General features: G+C 52.7%; 1 protein-coding gene across 2 annotated transcripts in view; it reads left to right on the forward strand.

Annotated features, from left to right (window-relative positions):
* The window catches only part of Syn1 (Syntrophin-like 1), a 255,869-nt gene that overhangs the window by 141,641 nt on the left and 93,581 nt on the right, over positions 1-20,647 (forward strand). For both annotated transcript variants that reach the window (XM_076896191.1, XM_076896190.1), the window contains exon 3: positions 12,715-12,903. In XM_076896191.1, coding sequence (XP_076752306.1) covers positions 12,715-12,903 — 189 coding nt within the window. The remainder of the gene's footprint in view (positions 1-12,714; positions 12,904-20,647) is intronic.

Raw genomic sequence — 20,647 nt, forward strand, 5'->3', positions numbered from 1 at the left:
ATACCAGAGATTCCTATTCATCATAATTTTACAGGTTGAAGAGTTACTTCGATATCAAGAGTGATTCAGAGCCACTCGATTACCAGCGTCCAATATCGAGTACACCCAATGCCTCAACAACGTAGACACGTTCAACCCTTCCAGCTTGATCTTCAGCCGACACGCACGCGATCCATAGATCATCATCGACTAGCCCATGGTACCCTGCAGTACCCTCTTCTTCTTTCGCCGTTTATCAGCGACCACGAGACACTTGGGTTACTTCTGTTTCGAATGTCAGATCCGATAAATATTAATGAGGCAGGAGTCATTGCGCCGGAATGGCACTGCTTGCACTCAGCTCTCTACGCGTGCATAGACTGCGGGGGCGGTGTGTGTGTGTGCGTGCGTTTGTCGAGCGTGCAAGACGACACGGGAGGCAGACACACGCGCGCCCGCAGATGTGTACACAAGATTTACCGTCTTGAAACGCAATCTCGGCTAGATGGTTACCTGTGGCGCACGGTACACGACTGCAACGCGCTCTCCTATCTAAATAATTACGGTCTCGTGAACGTTGTTCCGCTCGCTCCCTCGGTTTCACGCGCGTTGCCCGCGCGTCGCTTTTTAACCAGCCACTTCCATCATCTCCGTGGCAAGGAACGAGGCGGGCCTCGTAGTCCATTCTCAAAGTGAACCGTCAATAACGATTCGTCATCTTTGATCTTCGTTCAGCGGCACGAGGGGTTGCGCGGCACGGATTCGAATCGCGGATTTTCTTTGCCACGAGGATACTTGAGCGACCGGTTGAAAGATGAAAATATCGCGGTAGATTGCGGTAATCAAGCGGCAAGACGAGTGGCGGGTTTCTCGTTTGGAAACCGAGCATTCCACCGCTGCGAACCGGCCATTCCTTGGGGAATCGACGAGAGTCAATCTCTTATTGCGCGCCACGCCTTTCGCTTTGGTAATTTCCTCCGATTTCGAAGCCCATCGAACTCGCGTCGATAGCGAGGTTCGTCCAGCGACAACGTTAATGCATCCCTGACGCAGTCGAATGTGGCTTTCACGTGTCGATAGAGCCGCTGGTCGATCGGCAAATATAATCCGTATTTTCTAAAACGGAACACCGCAGTTGCTCGCGTTCGCTTCCTTCGTATCCGTGGGAATTTCCTTAAATGGAAATTTCCTTTAATCCACCACCGAGTAAAACTTATTTCCACTCGTTTCGACGGATAGTGTTCCTTTCCCATGCGTTACACGTCGCACAATTCTCCTGCCGTTCTCGAGGCTGCTCTTAAACGTAGAATTCCATTACAGCGGTATCGCACGCGACAAAATAATTCGAATGGCGCATCTCCAACGCCAGGAACGTCCCAGAGAGGAGGGTGGAGGAGGCGAGGAGGCGACGCAATCGTCGTAGGTCAGTGAAATCGTTATTCCGTTGGAGCACCGTTCGCCGCACGCGTTCTCCTCCGCTCGGTGGCTTCGCGGAGGAAATATCAGGCTCGTCCGTTCCTGTGTAGCTTCCGTTGAAAGTGGCGGCGTTGCGTCACGCATACGATACGAGTTGGGTTATTTCAGGGAACGCGCGTGGCCACCAGCCGTGTTCTCCTCTCTTTCTGGCGTTCGCCACCGCGGATACAAATGGCAGATAAAAAGGGGAAACGGAGAGGATGCGCCAGGGGGTGCCGGATGCAGGTACGCGAGCGCGCGCGAGGCCACGACGAATTAAGGGTGACTTCTTTGTCTGCCGTCGCCGGGGCTCCAGTCACGTATCGATGGTTGCACACACGACATCGGGCCAGACTCGATCCCCTCACCTCGCGCTGTCTACCTTCGTGTCGAATGCAAATAACGTTTTATCCGTATGCTCGAATGGGCTCGGGCACGCTCCGCGTGTTCCACCTCACGGCAATTCGATTTCCGAGAAGCTTTTAAGCGCGCCTACGCCGTTAGTCGTCCGCGCAACAATTTTCCGATCGGATTAATGGAGAGCTCCGGTTCGTTGAAAAGAATATAATTGTCCGGTTGTGCCGGTCGAGCGATGACAGTCGTCGAATTTTTTTGTCGAAAAACAAAGGATGGAAACAAAAAAAAAGGGGAGGGGGGGCTAGGATGGGAAAGAGGAATAATAATAAAATAAAACCGTCCAGTCTGTCGAAAAGGATAGAAATAGAGGAAAGAGCGAAAAAAGGCGCCGCTGGGTTACACACGTTTTTTCGAACCGTTTTCCCTGGCCTATTACAACCGCCGTCGGGCTATTACAGCCTGGCGAATTTATACGAAAGAATCGTCTGCACCCTCGCCCTCTTCGTTGTCTCTCTCTTTCTCTGTCCTTTTTCCTCTTTTTTTTTTGGTTCGCGTTCGAGGGTAAAAAAAATCTCACCATTGTTAGGAATTGCTCACTTTTTAGTCAGCGAGCCACCCGATTGCACACGTGTCGCGATAACTACGGAAAATCCCTGTTTTTTGCTCCGCGCATGGTTAACTGCCTCGTAGAAATTCGACGGGGGTGTTCGGAGGTTTCGCTCGTTCCCGATAACTCTATAATTCTTCAACGCGGGATACGCGTTCCTCGATTTCCCCTCTAGCCATGCGAAACGGATCGACGAGATACGAATCGTTTTATGAATCGCACCGGCTGCGAATGTATCGCGTACTTATGTAAATCGAGCGGAGAAACACAAAAATTGTACAGCTTGTTCCCGCGAGAGAAAAAGGAAAGAAAAGCGAAGTGTTTCAGGTATCTCGAGGAAAGCAGGGTTCCGCGAACGGGGTGGCCCGGCAGAGAATTCGAGCCGCGGGCGTCTCGATCGCGCGAGAAACCGGATTTCCCTCCGACTAAGGAGGAAAAATAAAAGGGGACGAAAGGACAATCTATTCCGCGATATTCGGCTCGGGAAATATCCGCAGGAACGGCTCGCTGCGGCAGCTAGCTACGAAGCTGCGATTTCGGCTGTACCCCTCTCGCCACCCCCGCCTGGTATACGTGTGCGCGCAGGGTCGTTTAGATAAAAGGAAGGGAAAGGCGCGATATTGCGAGCGGTATCTCTCTGCTCGTCCTGGGACCAATACCCGTCTCGAACCGCTCTTCCCGCGATTCGCAATGAGATTCGAACCCTTACGAGGCGAGAAACCGTCCCTCCCTGCCGCCCCTTTCTCTGCACGCCGATGGTGCGCGCCCTCGTAAAGCCTGCGTTCGTCGAACGACCTTCCCGAATAGATCCACGCGCGCACCACCTCCGGATTCACCGACAGATTTCCCGAGTCCACGGCAAATCCTTGCTTGCGATTTACCCGGAAGAAAATCGCGGGAAATCGTCGCGGGATTTCGATGGCCCCGCCAGTCGTGCGATTGTTCTTACGCTTCTTTATTCCACGATAGGAATTTGTGAAACCGTCGAAACGCCCGCTAGCCCGTTGTCGTTTCGTTCGCGAACGTTTCGAGGAATCGTTCAGTTCGAATTTTCGAGAGATTCCGGGGGGGAGCAATCGTCTGAGCGTCGAAGGTTAATCGCATCGGTTGGACCCTCGAATGGTTAATCAACGTCTGGAAAGAACAACGGCTGGGGAAACGGCGCAATCTTTGCGATGCAAATGACGACGGGACGTGGGAAACTCCGGTTCGAAACTTTAACCGTTCGCTTTTCTTCTTTTCGTCAGCCGTCGGGTCCCTTTCGAGCGCGAAACAATGGTCACGATTTAATGGAAACGGGATTGCGAGGGTGGGCCCTGAATCGCCGGTCGAGTTTTCCAGTCCAGTCTCGGTTAAACGGATAGATCCAACGGCGAGGGGAAGAAATTGTACTCGAGGCGCGGCCCTCGGGATTAAGGAAACTAGCTTTTGTCTTTTCGGGGCGACTGCGTCAATGGCAAGAGGGAGGCGGGGGGCATGAAATTTTCACGGTTCAAGTTGGCTGTGAATAAACGAGATATTCGCTCGCAGGTTGCTGAGACAACGGTGTCGAAGGCGCCCAACTCTGCATTAACGGTTACAGTTAACCGTTGCCGTGCTTCTTAAACGGTCTCACCCTATCTCTCGCTATTCTTCCCTTCGAAACCGTAATCACGCGACTGTCTACGGTTCGCTAAGAGAATTTCAATCAAATCTCCCGATCGATCGATACGGAGTCGCCAACGTGATCGTAGATTCCTCCTCGCAGTCTCGTCTGCGGTGAAACGATAGACGCGTCGTCGATTCGCAGCAATTTCGGGTTTCCATTAACTCGAGGAGCTCGCGAAAAAACGCGACGATACACGACCGGTAAATCTCTCGTCGCCCTGCGCCACGTCGAGTTTCCAAAACTCGTACCGCGTCGAAAATCCGAAAGTTGGCTGTGTGCAATTAGCAGCGTCCGCAGATGCGTCGAGTCCCACGGGACGACGCGAGATGTACGTACGTAATTCCGGAGTTCAGATTAAGGATGATCACCGCGGAAACACGAAACGAGAAAACCGATTCGGTCCACGGCAGGGAAAAATAACTGGTATCAAAGTTGTCGCACCGCGAACTGCGTTTGGGGGACAAGTCGTATCCCTTCGAAAATTACTCGAGCTCGACACGAGCTGACGTGGCATTCGAAACGACGAAAGGGTTGCGAATGATAATAAAAATTAGGGACGTATTTCCTACTTGTAGCGGTTCGATCCTCTTTCCATTAAAATGTTTCTGAATCATTAACGAGAATGAATTTCCCGCTACGTGATCGAATAATTATGGCGAGCAGCGAGAATCATAGATTTCCGCGTCGTATATTCACGGAAATATCGGCAATTTGTCGTCGAGAATAACTCCCAACAATGGCAGCCACCCCGTTGCATAACCAGCCGCAGCCATCCAAGCGGGGATATCAAGCCGTTGAAAAGTTTCGTCAGGCGTGTTAATGAGAAAGAAGCTCGTAAATTTCAGCGGCGTGCGTACCGGGCTTATTCCGCGGAATTCATTAGAAAACACGTGTTTCATCAGCGTCTGGCTACCGTTTTAATTGCTATTTCCCATGGCTTCTCGATGCTCCGCAACTTTTCCAATATAATTCGCATCCAGTGCCGTCCTGCGGCACGCTTTATTTCTCGCGGATACGATTTTGATTCGCACCGGAATTTGTTTTGGTTTCCTCTGCCTCGTCGCTTCGTTGCTCGCGTGAACTCGCGCAAAGTCGCGTTACCAGGAACTATCGCTAACCTCCGCGTAATTAGTGACGTTTGACGACTCTTCGTTTCGCACTTGCCTCATTTCGTTCGTATTCGGTTCGTTTTCTGTCCACTGGAGAGAAACAGGGACACGGATTAAGATGCATCGAATGCATGCTTCGAGCATAACTGCGATACGCAGTCGTGTATGGTATAACGCGTACGCTTTGCGAGTTAGCGACGTGTCAAATGTACCTCGCGTGCATTCGTATCCAGCGATGCGTTTCAAAAATCATAATCCACCCCCATAGAACGTCGCTACTGTTACGAATTTGCGGGGTAAAGAATTGTATCCTTCGTCCCCTTTGTTTTCGTCTGTCAAAACGCGCCCCTTCTCTCATCCTCGATCGTCCACGAACTTCCCGACACCTGTCTCACCCTTCCTCGTCCGGAACTCTTCATTTTCAAGCTCCGCATCCATCCGATCGTCCATCAATCAATACGCGTGGCACCTTTTTCCGCTGGGGGATCTCTATCGAAGCGGCGCGTCGCCTCCGCGCGCCCTAGCCTCGTTTGTCCACGAGCTACGACGACCAGGCTCCCATGGCGGCCTCGTGAATCACTCGTTCCTACGATATTCGTCCCGTGTTCGCCGGCTGAACGCGTCGATCGACGATTTATACCGTGGACGGCGAAGGAAAAATTCGACCAAGCCGAATAGATGCGCGCAACAGCGTACCAACGGCTATACTTGTCATCCCCTGGCTCGCTCCCGAAGAAAAACCACCCGTTTATGACCGTTTCGTCGTCGTTCACCTTTATCGCGGATATTCGTCCGCGAACGCGGCTCAGCCGTTTCGTTTACACCACGAAATCCACGATATCCCCCTCGATGGAACGCGATCGATCGACTCGCGAGTCGCCAGCTTCGAGAATGCAGCTCGAAAACGGCGCTGCTCGTTACGCAAACTTGCCAAGGAAATTATAAGCGTTTCCGTTGTGATTGAACGCGGCGCGGACGCCGCATAAAGAAACAGCAACAGCGAGGCTCTACTTGGGATAACAACGTTATCCCCGGTTTGTTTTTTTTTTTTCTCTCTCTCTTTCCTCTCATCCTCCCTTCGACCACGCGACACTCCGTTGTTTACGATCAATGAAACGATATCGGGCGAATTTACATTTTAATGCCAGCCACGGTGGCAACCGTGGAAGGCGCGGGCTCTCGTAAAGGCTTTTCGCGCGCGAGTAAACCGAACGGGGCGCGTCCTCATTTATTATATAGCCTACCGTAAAGCATTTATCGTTGTCGCGCATACAAATCACGCGCGGGGCCGCGTCCGATCCCCCGCCTCGTCCCCTGCCCCGTCTTCGCGATCGAATTCCAGGCTGGACGTTCGATTCGTCCCGGTGCCTCGACGCCGTCATTTAAATTAGCGCCGCGTCCGCGGACGCGACGAATCGTGATTCGATTGAAATCGCACGGCGATAAGAGTCGGGAAGAACAGACGTCAACTTTATGAATAATTGATGAGGCTCGTTAGGATTTCCACGGTGGCCCCCACGGTTGTTCCAGTCGGCGACGTACCGCGGCTGCGAGATGGATCGACGATCGAGGGGGGTGAATACTTGTACCGGCGTTGTAACGTGGCCAGATTACATTCGTGATAGCGAACGGAGTTTCCGGTCGAGCAGCTACTTACACGTACAGCGAACTTCCATGGAATTTTCTTAACGATTTCAATTAATGTTACAGATTTTCTATTGAAATTTATAATATTAATTTTGGTCGAAAGTTTCGCCTGTTAGTGTGCGGTTGGTATATCATCGCGCAGTTCCTCGTTAATGGCTCGCGATGACGAACGATGACGATTCTGGCAAATGCGTGTCGATAAATCAATTGAAACGCGAGGAAGTGGCACGCAACATATGTATTCTGGTTCGTGACAGCTTCCTAGTTGCTCGGAAAGATGAAATACGGTGTCTTTTCTGTTGTTGTAGGGAACTCGAGATGATCTTGCCAAGGAAGAGGGGTGCAAGGGTGCTCTTCGTTTCATTTCCATTTCTACTTATTTCCTTGCTCGTCTTATCGCCACAGCGGACGTTCCTCTGATCCGCATTCGCTCGATTAAATACAGTGTATACCATCGTCGAAGAAAACGACTACTGTCCCGTTTGGATCTTTATTTTCACCCGAACGGCTAACAATCCGGCGGATTGGGGAATATTCGAGCCCCACCTCCTCCCTCCTCTTTAATTGCACGATTTCCGCCGCGAGATTGCTCCTTGTCCGGGTAACCAAGACGCTTCCTTCGGTTCCTCAGATTTCTAGACCCGTTGCTGGCCCGCGAGATTACGTTAATCTTCGAATGAAAATTGCCAGACGCGAATCTCGTTCCCTCGTCAGATCCGAGGGCGCCTGTGAAAAATGAAACATCAGAGAATTTCGAAAAGTCTACGACCACGAATTACTCTCGAGCCGTAAATGCGAGCGCGGTGAAAGCGAGACACGTCCTCGTCCGTATTCCACGGTAAGCTCGACTCCTGCGGACCCAACGGAGAATCCCGAATAAATTTGGACGATGAACAGGCCGTGTCGCTGGGCGGAGGGAATTTGAATGTAAATCATACGATTACGCGAGAGCCGCGAGAAAGGGCCGGATTCCCGGGACGTTCCTTCGTTTGTGGGTGGCGAACTGTACCCGGTCGGGGAATAAAAATCTCAAGGGATCAGTCGTGTGTCCTCCCCGCGGCGAGAGCCAGCCGTTTAATCTGACGAAACTCGAACGAGTAACGCGCCCCTGTGTCTTGAGAAATCTCTCTCCCTATCCTGCTTACCGAATCGTGCGCTATGCGAAATTAGGAGGAATCTCGTTTCGATAAACGAGAGAGTTGGCCGTTCAACTTGAATTACGCGCGTAAATCATCATTCTTTTCATTTTATCGTTCCCGTTCCTGGCAACTCGTGAAGGAAATAAAGTCGCGGACGAGAAACGTGGCTGCCTCGACATTTGTTTGGCCGTCGCGTAACAGCGTCGGTTCGATACACGCGGCAGCTTGTTCATGGGAACAAGATCATCTGTACATTTCTCAGACGGATGGGGGGAGGGCCTCCGGCCGGAATCGACGGAATAAATCGGTTCCGGCGGTGCGCGCGGTATGCATAAGGAAGAGCTGGCTCGTAAATAGCGAAAGGATCGCCGCGTGAAAGGATATTTTCTGTTCTCGGCTAGGCGGAAAGTGCCGTTTACCACCTGTCGATCGCAGCCGCGGGACCACAGGTGGTGAACACCTTCCAAAGCGATCCATCTCAACCCCCGACGCGTCCTTTCGCGTCTCATTGTCGCGTTACGTTCGAACAAATTCGTTTCGAGCCGATCGATCCGCGAGTATATCGATCCCTCTGTTACGAGGCTCGGATAAAGGCCGCGCGCCTCGTCGCTACGATAGTAGAGGTTTCCCTTTTTCGTTCCCGACGGCTTTTCAGACCCCGATCCCCGGTCGAATTTATGGCTCTCGGGTGTTGGCGATTCGACGGATCGGCCGAGCTGGCTGGTATCGAAAGGTTCACGGGGATGATTCCGTTACGTTACGAACATGAAGTTGAATGCAAGCTGCTAATCGGATTTACAGTCGATCCCGCGTTTAAACTCGGTTCGAAGTTTCTTTGTTCGGCGATGCGACGCGCAAAGTGGTATCGCGTACCAAACCATCGCGTAACATTTTTATCCGTTGATGAATAAAATGGCCTGGGGTGGCGTGCAGTCTGGGAAAGGTTATCACCCATGAACATCGTCCGGTTCGATAAATTCCAAAGCGATGCCTAGGTCTATACGGGCGATCCATTTTTCATCAGGACTCGGGACTTTGGAGAGAGAGAGAGAGAGAGAGCGGCGCATCGATACAGCGATGCGGAGCGCGATCCGGGATAAATTTCCGTGCAATTTCAATACGAGATCTTCCCTTTTCTGGCCCCTCTCGCTCTGCATACAAGGGCCGCCTACGTGGCCGTGGGGTAAGAAGAGCGGACGGGAGCCACGCCGGATATTAAAAATATCTTCCGTCGGCAACGGGCAGCGATCGACTTCCGGTTTATCCCGTTTTACTCTATTTCGAAGGCGTGCCTCGCGATCGCTCGATTGGTCGCTTTCGAACCATCTTCTCCTCTTCGCCTCTCGTTCCACCATTCTCTCTCTCTCTCTCTCTCTCTCTCTCTCTCTCTCTCTCTCTCTCTCTCTCTCTTCACAGTCGCGTATCGAGACGCGCGCGCGAAACGTCTCGACGGAACGCAGGTATATCGTTTTCACAGCCGGCGGATAACTCGACTCGGAGTTCGCGAAGGGTCGCGTGGCTTTCGAAAGATTCGAGCGCTTTAACTAATCCTAACGGCGAAATTGATTCCGCCCTCCAAGGGGAACCGGATGTTCCACGTGGAAATTGTTCTTGGAGAGTTGCTAAAGTAGATTAGACGCGCCGTGCTCCCGGGACGACCCGCGCCACCGAATCCCGCGTATATTTTGCTGCAACGCGCGGCTTCAACGTTACCAGTGTACCTAATTTCGAAGATAAAGCCCCGCCTAATTCTGCCGTTCGCGCAAACGTATGTTAATAGGAATTCCAAGTATCCTAAGCGCTCTGCGCCGCGTAGACTCAAAGGTGCAGCGTCGAGCCAACGCGTCGCGCCCGCGTCGTAACTGCAATTCGTTAAGGAATTCCCCGCCGCGGATCCGACAATTGCTTCGCATCGAACGGGAAACCCAGCGGTTTCCTTGGAAAAATTCCAGTCTCGATCGTAAAAATCGCTCTAATTCGCATAAACGTCGGATCTCTCGCGCGCACCATCCGAACGTATCTAGGAATAGGTCGCGTTTGTCAAGAGGCGAACGCTCTTAATTAGTTTAATGGATCCTCGAAAAGTAACGTCGACGTAGGACGGTTCCCCTTTGAACGATGTCCCCACGGTTCCTCTTCGGGGCCACGCAAACAGGCGCCACGTTTCCACCGCTCAAACATCACCGCCACTCTTCCAGCTTTCACGTTTTAACCCCTTCATCGCGCAGGACGCTTTTAGAAGCCGCAGTCACTTTTGCATTTACCGCGGTGTTTTTGATTCGCTTTCAACTTTCGTGTGGGTTAAGTGGAGGGTATAAGGGCATTCGTGGGAAATCGTGGGCGTTGATTTAATCTAATTTCGATGGATCATCAGAGAAACTGTTCGCGTCTGAGTGAACTCCTCGCGATCCACTGTCACAGGTTTATCGCTCGCAGAGTCAATTTTCTCGTCTCCTTTCTTTCGAAGCGATGAGACACGAAGGGAAATGGTATCTTCGTTTCGATGCCACCGTAGTTTCGATACGATTCCACGTGGAATTCGCCCCACGCCGGGGGAATTATCCCTCGGAATCGCGGATTTCGTTATCGGTTGCGTCGATCCGCAGCGAAATTGCTAGCCTTGGAGGGAATGGGAGGGTCGACGACGATCAGGCCCGAATACGCGATCGAAAATTATAGGCGGCAGGGCTCGTACGCTCGCGTGTCGAACGCGCGCGGAAAATTGCGAGCCGGTTCCGGTCGTCGCGCGACCGCCAGACCGTTTCGAGGTTCTGCGGGCCGCGCGACGATCGCCGCTCGACGTCGAATTTCGGACGCGTCCGCGATTGCCCTCCCCGGCGTGGTGTTCGTTCCGCTTCTCCCGTGGAAATTCCGGGAAATCGAAGCGCAGGAGCACAGTCGTGGATTACGTTCGGCCCTCGTTTGCGGATACGTCGAAACAGCGACGTGACTTTTGGCTGAAGTGGTAAAACGTGGAATTCTTTGGTACCTGGGAATCTAGATAAATAACGGGGAATATAGAACGAGGATAAACCTTGAAATCTCTTTAAGGGTGAACGGTACGAATGTTCAATGTCCGTTATATGTCGCGTTAGGTATTGTACTATTCCGCGTCTCTTAATGAACCTATCGAGTCGAGAAGAGATCGGTTAGCATTTCCTCTGCACGATGAGTACGTTGTATTTCCGGCTACTCGGGCTCTTTACGAACGATTGTCGCGGATTGGAATTCGTCCATCGAAGAAGGGCCAACGACCGTTGATCAGATTCATCCGGCCAATATTAGCCAATGAAATTCTATGGTGACGCGAGCGGTAATCCAATTGGATGGAAATCGGGGGGACAAACAGTCGGATCGCGTCTAATTATTAATAATGCGACGAGTCACGGGCCAGATGGATGGCTGTTTGCCTCGTTCTATGAACGAGATTGGTTACTCGGGACATGCATTACGGCCACGGTGTCTGTCGCTTATCAATGGACATCGTTGAAATTGCACATGTTTGCCGGACGAGCCGGCGTTGCTCTCGACTGGCGAAAGAAGAGCCCAGTCATCGATATCAATCGGCTGACGGATGATTTGTGATTAGCGTCTACGATCAATGGGGGACGTTAATGGACCGACGCGACGACTGCCGATCATGGAATCAGATTTAAGTCTACACGCTCCGATATCTATGTCAGCGCTCTCCTCCTCTCTTTATAAACGATCTCGTTCAGTTTCGTTCAGGCTCTCGAAACGCGCTCTCAAATATCGAGTTGCCATCCACTCTCCTTTTCAAAGCCAATCCAAAGTTCTATAAGCGCTCGTTAATTAGGCAGACACTCCACAGTCGTCTCCTTAAAATTCAGTCACCAGCTACAAAGTCATTGGCAGCCTCTCTCTCTCTCTCTCTCTCTCTCTCTCTCTCTCTCTCTCTCTCTCTCTCTCTCTATCTCCCTTCAAAAGACGAACCAGCACTAAACTACTCTAGCCCCGCCATCGATCGGTAATTTCGGTAACGAGTAACCCGAAGCGCGAGCGGAAATTTCTGGACGTTGTTGCAACGCGAGGGCCGAGTCGATCGATATTCAGGAGGACGGCTCGATATTAAGCCACGTACCTCCTCGAGGAGAGCGTATCCCGGTTTTACGAGCGGTTTTTACGGGTTCCCAGCGAGTTCGTCGGTGGCCCAGGGGTCCCGGTTACTCTGCCGCCCAGCGGGGGCGTGCGCTACATGTTTCAGTATTTCGGTTAGCTCGCGTCAGGGTTGCACACGGGTCCCACCCTCTTCGCATCCTTCCTTTTTCCGCCCCCCCCCCTCCCTCTTCCGCGTCCCGTGTTCCCTCGAACTTTAACGAGTTCATCCTATATGTAATCGCGACGGCGGTGCCGCAGCGACGTCGAAACATCAACGACAAATTGGATTTTGAAACAGTCTGTACGTGACCGCGGTACCGTATCTCGCAGACGCTTCGACGGCGAAACCGAGATCCGTGCAGGGCACGATTTACGAGGCTATAGGTCCCTGCCTGGTTGCCCCGGCTCGACTCGTCGCGAAGGGCAAATTTCAAGGCTGTGGACCTCGTAACAACGGGAGGGAGTCGTTGTTCCTTGGTTACCCACCTCGAAAGAAATTGCGCTCGGCTATTTTCCTGGGCTGCGTTCTTTTTCTGGTTACTTTCCAGGGAATAGTCGAGGGGGTGTGGAATCGAGGCAGCGACGTTCCCTAAGTGCTTGATCAGATTTTTCGAAACCTCGACGATCTAACAGGCGAATATCTATCCGTTGCAGTGAAATATCTGAGGGAAGTGACGCCGTACTTCAGGAAGGCCTCGATCATCCAGGAGGTGGGTTGGGAGCTGCAGCGAGGGTTCCTCAGCGCCACCCCGCCGCCGCCCAAGTCACCACCGCGAGCGGATACGCGTTATCTGCCGCTGCAACTCTGCAGACTCACCAGGTCTCATCCCCCCACCGATCTTGGTAAGTTCCTCGCTCATCTTTCTCTCCGCTATCTTGCGTACGCGCGTTGCTCAACTTGAGCGAGCGAGGTTCCCTCGCGGGGAGCGCGAACGTGGAATACGCGTCGACGAAAAACGCGAGGACGTTAATTAACGCAGCCTCTACCGTCGCATAGACGGCCTTTGACAGTTACCTACGCTTAACCCTTTCGCGATATTTCGTTTGCACGCTTTTTTTCCGAAGCGTGAACTTTTGCTACCCTCCTTTGAGTGACCGCGTGTGCCGAGGGAGTCAACGGTTAGCGTTATGTAATCGTTCCTAATTGGGGGTGACCCTTTTAATAGGTGTTTAGAATTTCTCGTTCGATTGTTCGTTCGATAGCTCGTTCGCAGCCCGTTTAAAAAACCGATCGAACAACGAGTTGGCAAATGAAATAAAGGGCTGGGAAATTTCTGTTGCCCCGCACGTTTAGAAGTAAACGTTTCAGCGGAACGGTTCCCCGGGATTACGTGCACAAGCCGCGTCTCGTGGGTGGCGCACCTCTCGAGAACTGCATGCTCAGCGACCGAGATAATGACAGCCATAACGCAATTAACCCGTTTCTGGGATTACAGTCGAACGACCGTGCGCGTTGCCGTGCCGCGAGTTTGACAGTCAATTATCGTCCAATAGGACGACCAGAGTTGACGCGAGGAAAAGTGTCGCGCGATGTAACAACGCGATTCCCCCCGCGATCTTTGACGGACTGCTTTTACCTTAATTCGTGTCCGATTGTTTTTTAATTACATTCGACAGAATCGATCGCCAGACTCGGCCGTGGTATTCAACGCACGACTGTAATTACACGGGCGATTTGCCTGGTTTTTAAATTGAAATATCGAGGGCTCGTCGTCCCCCGGATCGAGCAAAGTTTCCGCTTCAATCGCGCCATCAAAAGTCTTGGAGGCGATTCAGAGCTGGTTTCTCCCCGCCTTTCGAAGCGATCGTCGCTTAAATAGCGTCGATTCCCGGTGAAACGTGACGCGAGCCCTCCCTACAGGGCCCGTAGACAATAGGGGTGGCACTCGCTCGCGCGTGTACCAGGTGGTGGTAAGTGGCTTCCGCGGCTGAATGGATCTAGTTTTCATCGAGACGCAGCCAGTGTCTGTTCGCGCGGGGCGACACGACGCCAAAGAAGGGGGGTTAGAAAAGAGTATCCACCCCTCCGCGGATCTCACCGTCGAGTTAATGAATGGCTAATGGGCTCTTAATTCTGTAGAGCTTCTCCTCCGCCTCTCGATCCACCTCGCTCGGGTTCCCCCTCGAACCGTCAACCCTCTGACGTTTCTTGCGCCTCGTCCCCTACTACTACCACCCCCGTTTCACCCTCGATAGCTGCCTGTACTCCACTTCCGAGCGAACCCTACGCGTCGCCCGTCGTCGTTCATTCTTCACGAGGAATTCACGTTTCCACGCTTTCGCCTTGTTACTCTCTGATCGTCCCCCGTCCCGTTGCGACGGATTTCCTAAATAAAGACCGATTTGCTCTACGATTTTTTCGCCCGTCTTTCACCGCCGCCTCTCTCCCTTTGCTCGCTCGTCTAACCCGCCAGCACCGATCCGACGAGGTCCCTCGATGGGATTTCGTTCGCCTCGCTTTATCCAACGGCAGCACGATTCTTCTTCGTCCCACGTCTATCAGGGATTTCCATCGTTTTATTCCGCCGGTGCCAGTCTTCGTCTTCCGGCGACTGGAAAAAGGAAACCGTGCACCCCGGAGAATAGGCTGATAGGAGACGTACGCTCAGCTAGACGGCAAAAGGGCTCTGGTCCACGGGCAAAAGGGAATCGTGACGGCTGCGAGAATTGCGGAAAGCAATCAGAACCGTGCCGTATCTCCTGTCCCCGTCGTGTCCGTCGTATAAAAGCTAAGTCGCGAGTCCAGAGAGACCAGGCCCAGACAGGCCTTCCATCGCCGATACGTTATTGTATTTTTTAAGTCAACAGCTGCTCGCCAGCGAACGCGCGCCCCCGTTCGATGTACCCCATGGAGCATTGTCGTGTTTATCCTGTATTACTAGCCGGGGATAGTTGACGGATCGAGAAATTGCCGAGCGACGCCGGCTCGGCAAACACACTCGCGGAAAAATGTCGTTAAACTCATCCGAAGTTTGCTCGTCAAATATTCAACGTTCCCGCTCCTCAGCGTCAGCTCTGTTTGCCCTGCTCGTCGTTCGTCGGCGTTTATCTTCGAACCGGCGACTTCCAAGTTGGAAATTAAAGAAATCTGTTCAGCCTTGCACTGGCGGCAGGAATAACAAACGGCCCCGTGGATTGTTTCGCGATCGGCTCCCGCAAACATCACGTTCCACTCGACGCGTTTCAGAATCGTCTTCCTCTTCCACCCCTCCCTCCGCCGTCGAATCGATAACTTTCAACGCGGGATCGTTCATATAAATTTTTAATAAAGTTAAAACGCGAATTATTCCGATACATTATGCGAGGGCGTTCACGTGTGTTTGCGCTGCCTGAAATTGTTTCATCAACGGCGGTAATGCAAGCTTGAGTGCTCTCGCGCGCTTTAGTTTAACGCGCGAGAGATTGAAACTCGGTCGCTAAATAAATCAGGAAAGATATTGCCGCGCGCTTAAAATAAATTCGCGTTGGATTACGCGAGCTTTTATGCTCCAGCCTTCATCTTGGAAGAGTGTAATAAACCATCGCGCGCCGCCCCGAAGAATTACCTTAATCCATAGAGGATCCCCTTGCGCGATGGGTCAATCGTAGCGTGGGCTCCGTTTTCGAACGTTCAGGTTCGATGTAAAATCAAAGCTCCCTCGAAACCGCGCGAATCGCGCGTCCACGGGTTAAGTAGAAAGAATGGCGGACGTTAAAGGCGCCTCCCTCTGTAGCCGTGGGGGTGCAGAATGCATTCGAGCCGCGTCTACGCTCGCACGGACGCGTTAAAATTTACAGTAAATCTAGGGGCTCGAACCCGCGCCGGGTTCCATCTGTCGTTCGAGAAACGCGTCACGTTCGACCGGAATATCTTTTCAAGAGTTTATCCAGATGCCGGGGATTTCCGCGGCGGAGGAGCTTATTTACAATTTATCGCGACACGTATACGCGTCTGAAGGATGGGTAATTGTTATTTCGCACGTTGCGTCCCACAGCGCCGTGAAAATATGAGTTTATATGCGCTCGCAGCGCCCACGGGAACCACCGCCACCCCCTCGTTTGCTTTTCCGAATCCTTGCGAATAGTCGCGTCTGATACGACCCAGCCTTCTCTTTGCGCCGCTCCACCCGTGTCTGCGATTACCCTTCCTTGCTCGTTGCGTAGGATCAATTATTTCCGTCTTCCTGGCCGATCCTGCCCTCCGCGGTTGCACTTTTGCGTTTACCAATTTGGCCAGGCAGGATTTTTCTTCCGTTTACCATCCAAATTCGACTGGTTCGAAGGTTTCTCTGCACCGGAACCCTCATTACGTCTGCGTTCCACTCGACCCTCGAATAACGTACCTCCGGTTGGAAGACAGGGTAGGTCCGCTGAACGAGGAAACAAGGACAGGCTCGTCGTTGACCGTAAGCAAACACTGAACGGACTGGTAGCTAGACTCGTGGGTGGGAAAGAGTAAAAAAGGAGCAGACTACGGGACGGGGAGAGGAGGGTATCGACTATCGTTCGCGGGTCTATCTACCAGGTAAAACAGACCGGCGGACGCGTGAACGGTACAATGAGAATTGGCTAATTGAATTAGCGGCCGGCTGAGAGCGGGGGCTCCCGTGACCCAAGCAAGCAGGTTTTAGGAAGGTTCCATTAAAGAGCAGAGAGCCCCACGACCCGTCGAAAGAATGGCCCCTGCTCGTCCAATTAAAATCACCTGTTAATTGCTAGGAACATCGGGGATCACAATGGCCTCGAGCCGCGTGCGTCTCTTCGTTTGCGAAACCCTCCATTATCCGGGCGCTGCGCGAATTCGACGAGAGGCCCCCGCCGTTGCCCCCATTTAATGAATCCGCGATGCGGAGGAAAAAATATTTATCAAATGGCTGAAATAACCATTATCCGTGTGGAGCGTGGAGTGCGCTCCACCGGCTGAACAACATCGAGATCAATCGGAATCCGACCGGTTCCGACTCGTTGAGTATTCTCCGATTGGCCTCCTGACCTTTTTCAAGAAACCACCACGGGAACGGACCCGACCCCCTTTTGGAATTACACCTCGCGAATCCTCTAATTAATGCGTCGAAGTGGCACTCGAATCGGGCTGCATCCGCAGAGAGCCGCCAGCCCGTCTCTCTACGACACACTTTCTATTCCGCTTCGAGCCAAATCAAACGAACGTCAATTCCATGGAACAGGCTCTTCGTATACGCGCGTGCACGCACACACACCCGCACCCAGGGGCGGTATATTTAGTTTTTCTCGAGGTCGATTCGTTCCAGTATCGCCTCTTTCTCCCTCGCACCCTCGATCCAGAGACACAACGCGGCGAGGAGCCGTGGATGGTTACACGCGGACGAATTGGAGAGGGTGGAAATCGGCGAGGGTCGACGGCGTGGAGTCGAGGCTCGTTCGACTGTACGCCACCGGTTGACGTAGAGGGTGAGAGACGGGTACGCGGGGCGGCGTAGCTGGGGCGTGGGGGGCAGCGGAGGATGCGAGAGTTAAATTAGTTTCCGGGGCAAAAGCTGGCTACCGGCTGGTTTTCAGGGCTAACCCCGTGTATAATTCCAGAACAGCTCCATCAGGCTGGAACCCACGAAGAACCTTCCATCCAAACCATCCACCATCCAATGCTGACGCCACCACTGCCACCCCCTCGCCGCTATCAAGCATCTCTCCCGTCCCGCCCGTCCTTTACGCGTTCGCCTTCCCAGACTTCGCGGGGGCTGCAGTTTGCGAAGTTAATTACCGTCGGATAATTGCGCTCTATATGCCGTCCGGCTGATTAATGAGCCTGGATCAGCCGGCATGTCGGTCGTCCTCCCTCTTTTGTCTCGTTCGCCGGACAGAACGATTGTCTGGCTGCGGTGATTACGCTTCCAGGAGCCAAGAGGATCCGCTTCCGATCCGTTTTCCGAGCAGGCTCGTTTTTGGTGTCTCGATCTCTCGATCCGTTCGCATCGTTCACTGCGATACAAACGTAACAAGCGCGGCGTTTCGAAGTCCGCGAGCTTAAGCGACGCGGAAGTGCCGACGTTGACCAAGCGCGAGAAGTAACCCCGGGACAAAAGGTCGAAAGAAGGCGCCGTTGGTAACGAGGGTTCCCGGATAGCAGCAAAACGTTATCGGTAACAAGCAGAATCGCATTGTGCGTCGTGATGCCTGGGGGCACGCGTTGCCTGGGTCTCATTACCATCTCGACGTCCTGCGAGTCGCGAGGCGTACCGTAACGCGCGTCTGCTACGCTCGCGCGTGCACCACCCCGCGTACGACTGTTATCAGCCCGTGTAGACGTCGTCGGCCCCGTCGTCCATGTCCTCCATACAGAGGAGAGGGCTCCATTATCCTCTAATATCGTTACACGAGACCGACCCGCCACGGTAATGCCTGTACGCTAACCGTTACGCTAACGACACGTATATCGTTACCGGCGATTGTCGCCGCCGTGCGCCTCGCGCGTGCACCTCGGCCATTCCCTCGATTGTTATTTAATAACGGGACCCCGACGGACACTTCCGGTTCCGCTCGTTCCTTTCAGCTACCCAGCTTCCGCCGGATTTCGGGCATTAGACTCGGATTGAACGATCCCTCGTTTGTTTGCGCTTCAAGTTCGCCTGGTTCAATTTATTTGTTTACGCGTCCAGTTTATTAGCTTATTTTCCCGTTGAATTTGCTTACGTTCCCGTATTGGTTCCGCCAATCCCGGATAATTTGCGATCTAATTACTAATTTCCAATAATTCGACGGAAAAGAGTAACCACTCGAGGCGCGTGTTATTGAAAAGTGACACGGCAAATGTCAGGGCGTTTCGTACGTTCGTATCTGCCCCGTTTATTTCTTTACGCGTATGCGCAACGCGAACGGAGCGGCTATAAAACTGAATATTCGACTGCCAGGACACGCTTCCTTTACGAAATCTCTATAAAGCCCCTATAAAATCTCTTATTCGTTCCTAGTGGACCGTAAATAAGAACGAGCCGGCGCTAAAAAGGAGAGGCTGTCGCGCGCGTCTTCGCGACGCATGTCGAACGCATTTGCATTTACGACGAATGGCCTCCCAGCGGTGGCAATCGTCGCGACGGAACGCCTCGCTCGTAAAATTGATCGCCGTTAACGCTGTAAAATTCAGCGTACACCGGCGCATAACCGCTGTCCACGCGATCGTTACCTGTGACCGATGCGTCGGTCAGGTAACGCCGTCCAGCCGCAATCCGTTATCGCGATCGGGACGTAAACTTTACATCGATGAAACGTAATTTCCCCGACAGTTTCGCCTGTCAACTAGCCGTCGATGATCGATATACACACCATCCTCGCGTTCTCGATCCGATATCTACGATTGCCAGAGTTCTCACCCGTTCAAGCACCCTGGCCAACTTTCTCGGGTGCAGCCTAGGATCGATGGACTTTTAATTGCACCGTTTCTCCCCTCGTTCTTCGCAGAGAGAGTTTCGAGTCGGACTCTGCTGTTTACTGTTGCGCGAAGGAGGTGCAAAACGTGAAGAATGGACGATAAAATGTTTAAATTGGACGTGGATATAGAAATTGAAAAAATTTCTATATATCGTCCGATGCCTGGCTCGCTGTCATTTTCATCCGTCCATAAAGAAGCTCGACGCGTGGGAAACAGTCGAAGAGCAGTCGAAGCGGCGAGGGTGGACACCAGGGGGTGGTCCGCGTGGCACGCAATTTCGCCGGTCGTGCATCATTTTGCGGGGTAAAACGTTCAGTGACACTCGTCGCGCGACCTGTAGCCGGTCGTCAATTCAGCTCGCTGGCGATAGTTACCGCGCCTTTCGTAAATTACCGGACGAGAGAATGCGCGCCGGCTGCACGCGATTCGATCGCGACTGATAATCGAATAAAACAACGAAAATTGTTCGCTTGCACACGCCACCCCCTTAACATCCTCCCGTTCGCCGCGAGTAAATCAAGGGGTATCGCGTGTACGCGATAAATATTTCCGATACGCCAGATATATTTGCGAGCATCGCTCAACAAGAGAAGACACTCGCGAGTACTCGACATCAAAGCGGAAGAACCCTCGAGGCTAATAAGCAAGACGTTCTTGTTTCACTGTCCATCGGGAACCTAACAAGTCCCCCTGAAAGAGCAAAGTCGGCCCACAAAGTCCCTCGCTTATATTTATCCTCGTCCTCGTCCACGTTTTTCCACCCCCGCGCAGGCTCTCCGTCGAGTGGTACCCGCGGACGAAATTCGATCTGGAAGTTTATCGAGCCCCTTTCGCTCGACGGCCACGTTCTATTTGCTCGCCGGCAGCGAACGGTATATTAGCTTGGCAAATCGACGGCCAGACGGGCCCTGAAGAGTACGGGTATATAAAACTCGGCTTTGTTCGAGTCCCGACGAACCTCGAGCATCGGAATATACCCACCCGCGCTGGCGTGCACCGTGGGAATCGCGCGGATATTAAGAAATCCGTCCAGAGAACGAACGGCTAATATATCCGTGTCGCTTGTTTATCCGCGGCGAGATTAGAACCGAGACTCCAATCCCGTGGATCGATCGCGTATCCCCGTCGCATCTTCCTGCGCTCGTCTCCCGTCGTTCGCAATTTTTCCAGCGTTTCATTATACGGAATATCGGAAGGATCCCC

Source organism: Xylocopa sonorina, chromosome 6, assembly GCF_050948175.1.
Source record: "Xylocopa sonorina isolate GNS202 chromosome 6, iyXylSono1_principal, whole genome shotgun sequence".
NCBI classification, from domain to species: Eukaryota; Metazoa; Arthropoda; class Insecta; order Hymenoptera; family Apidae; genus Xylocopa; species Xylocopa sonorina.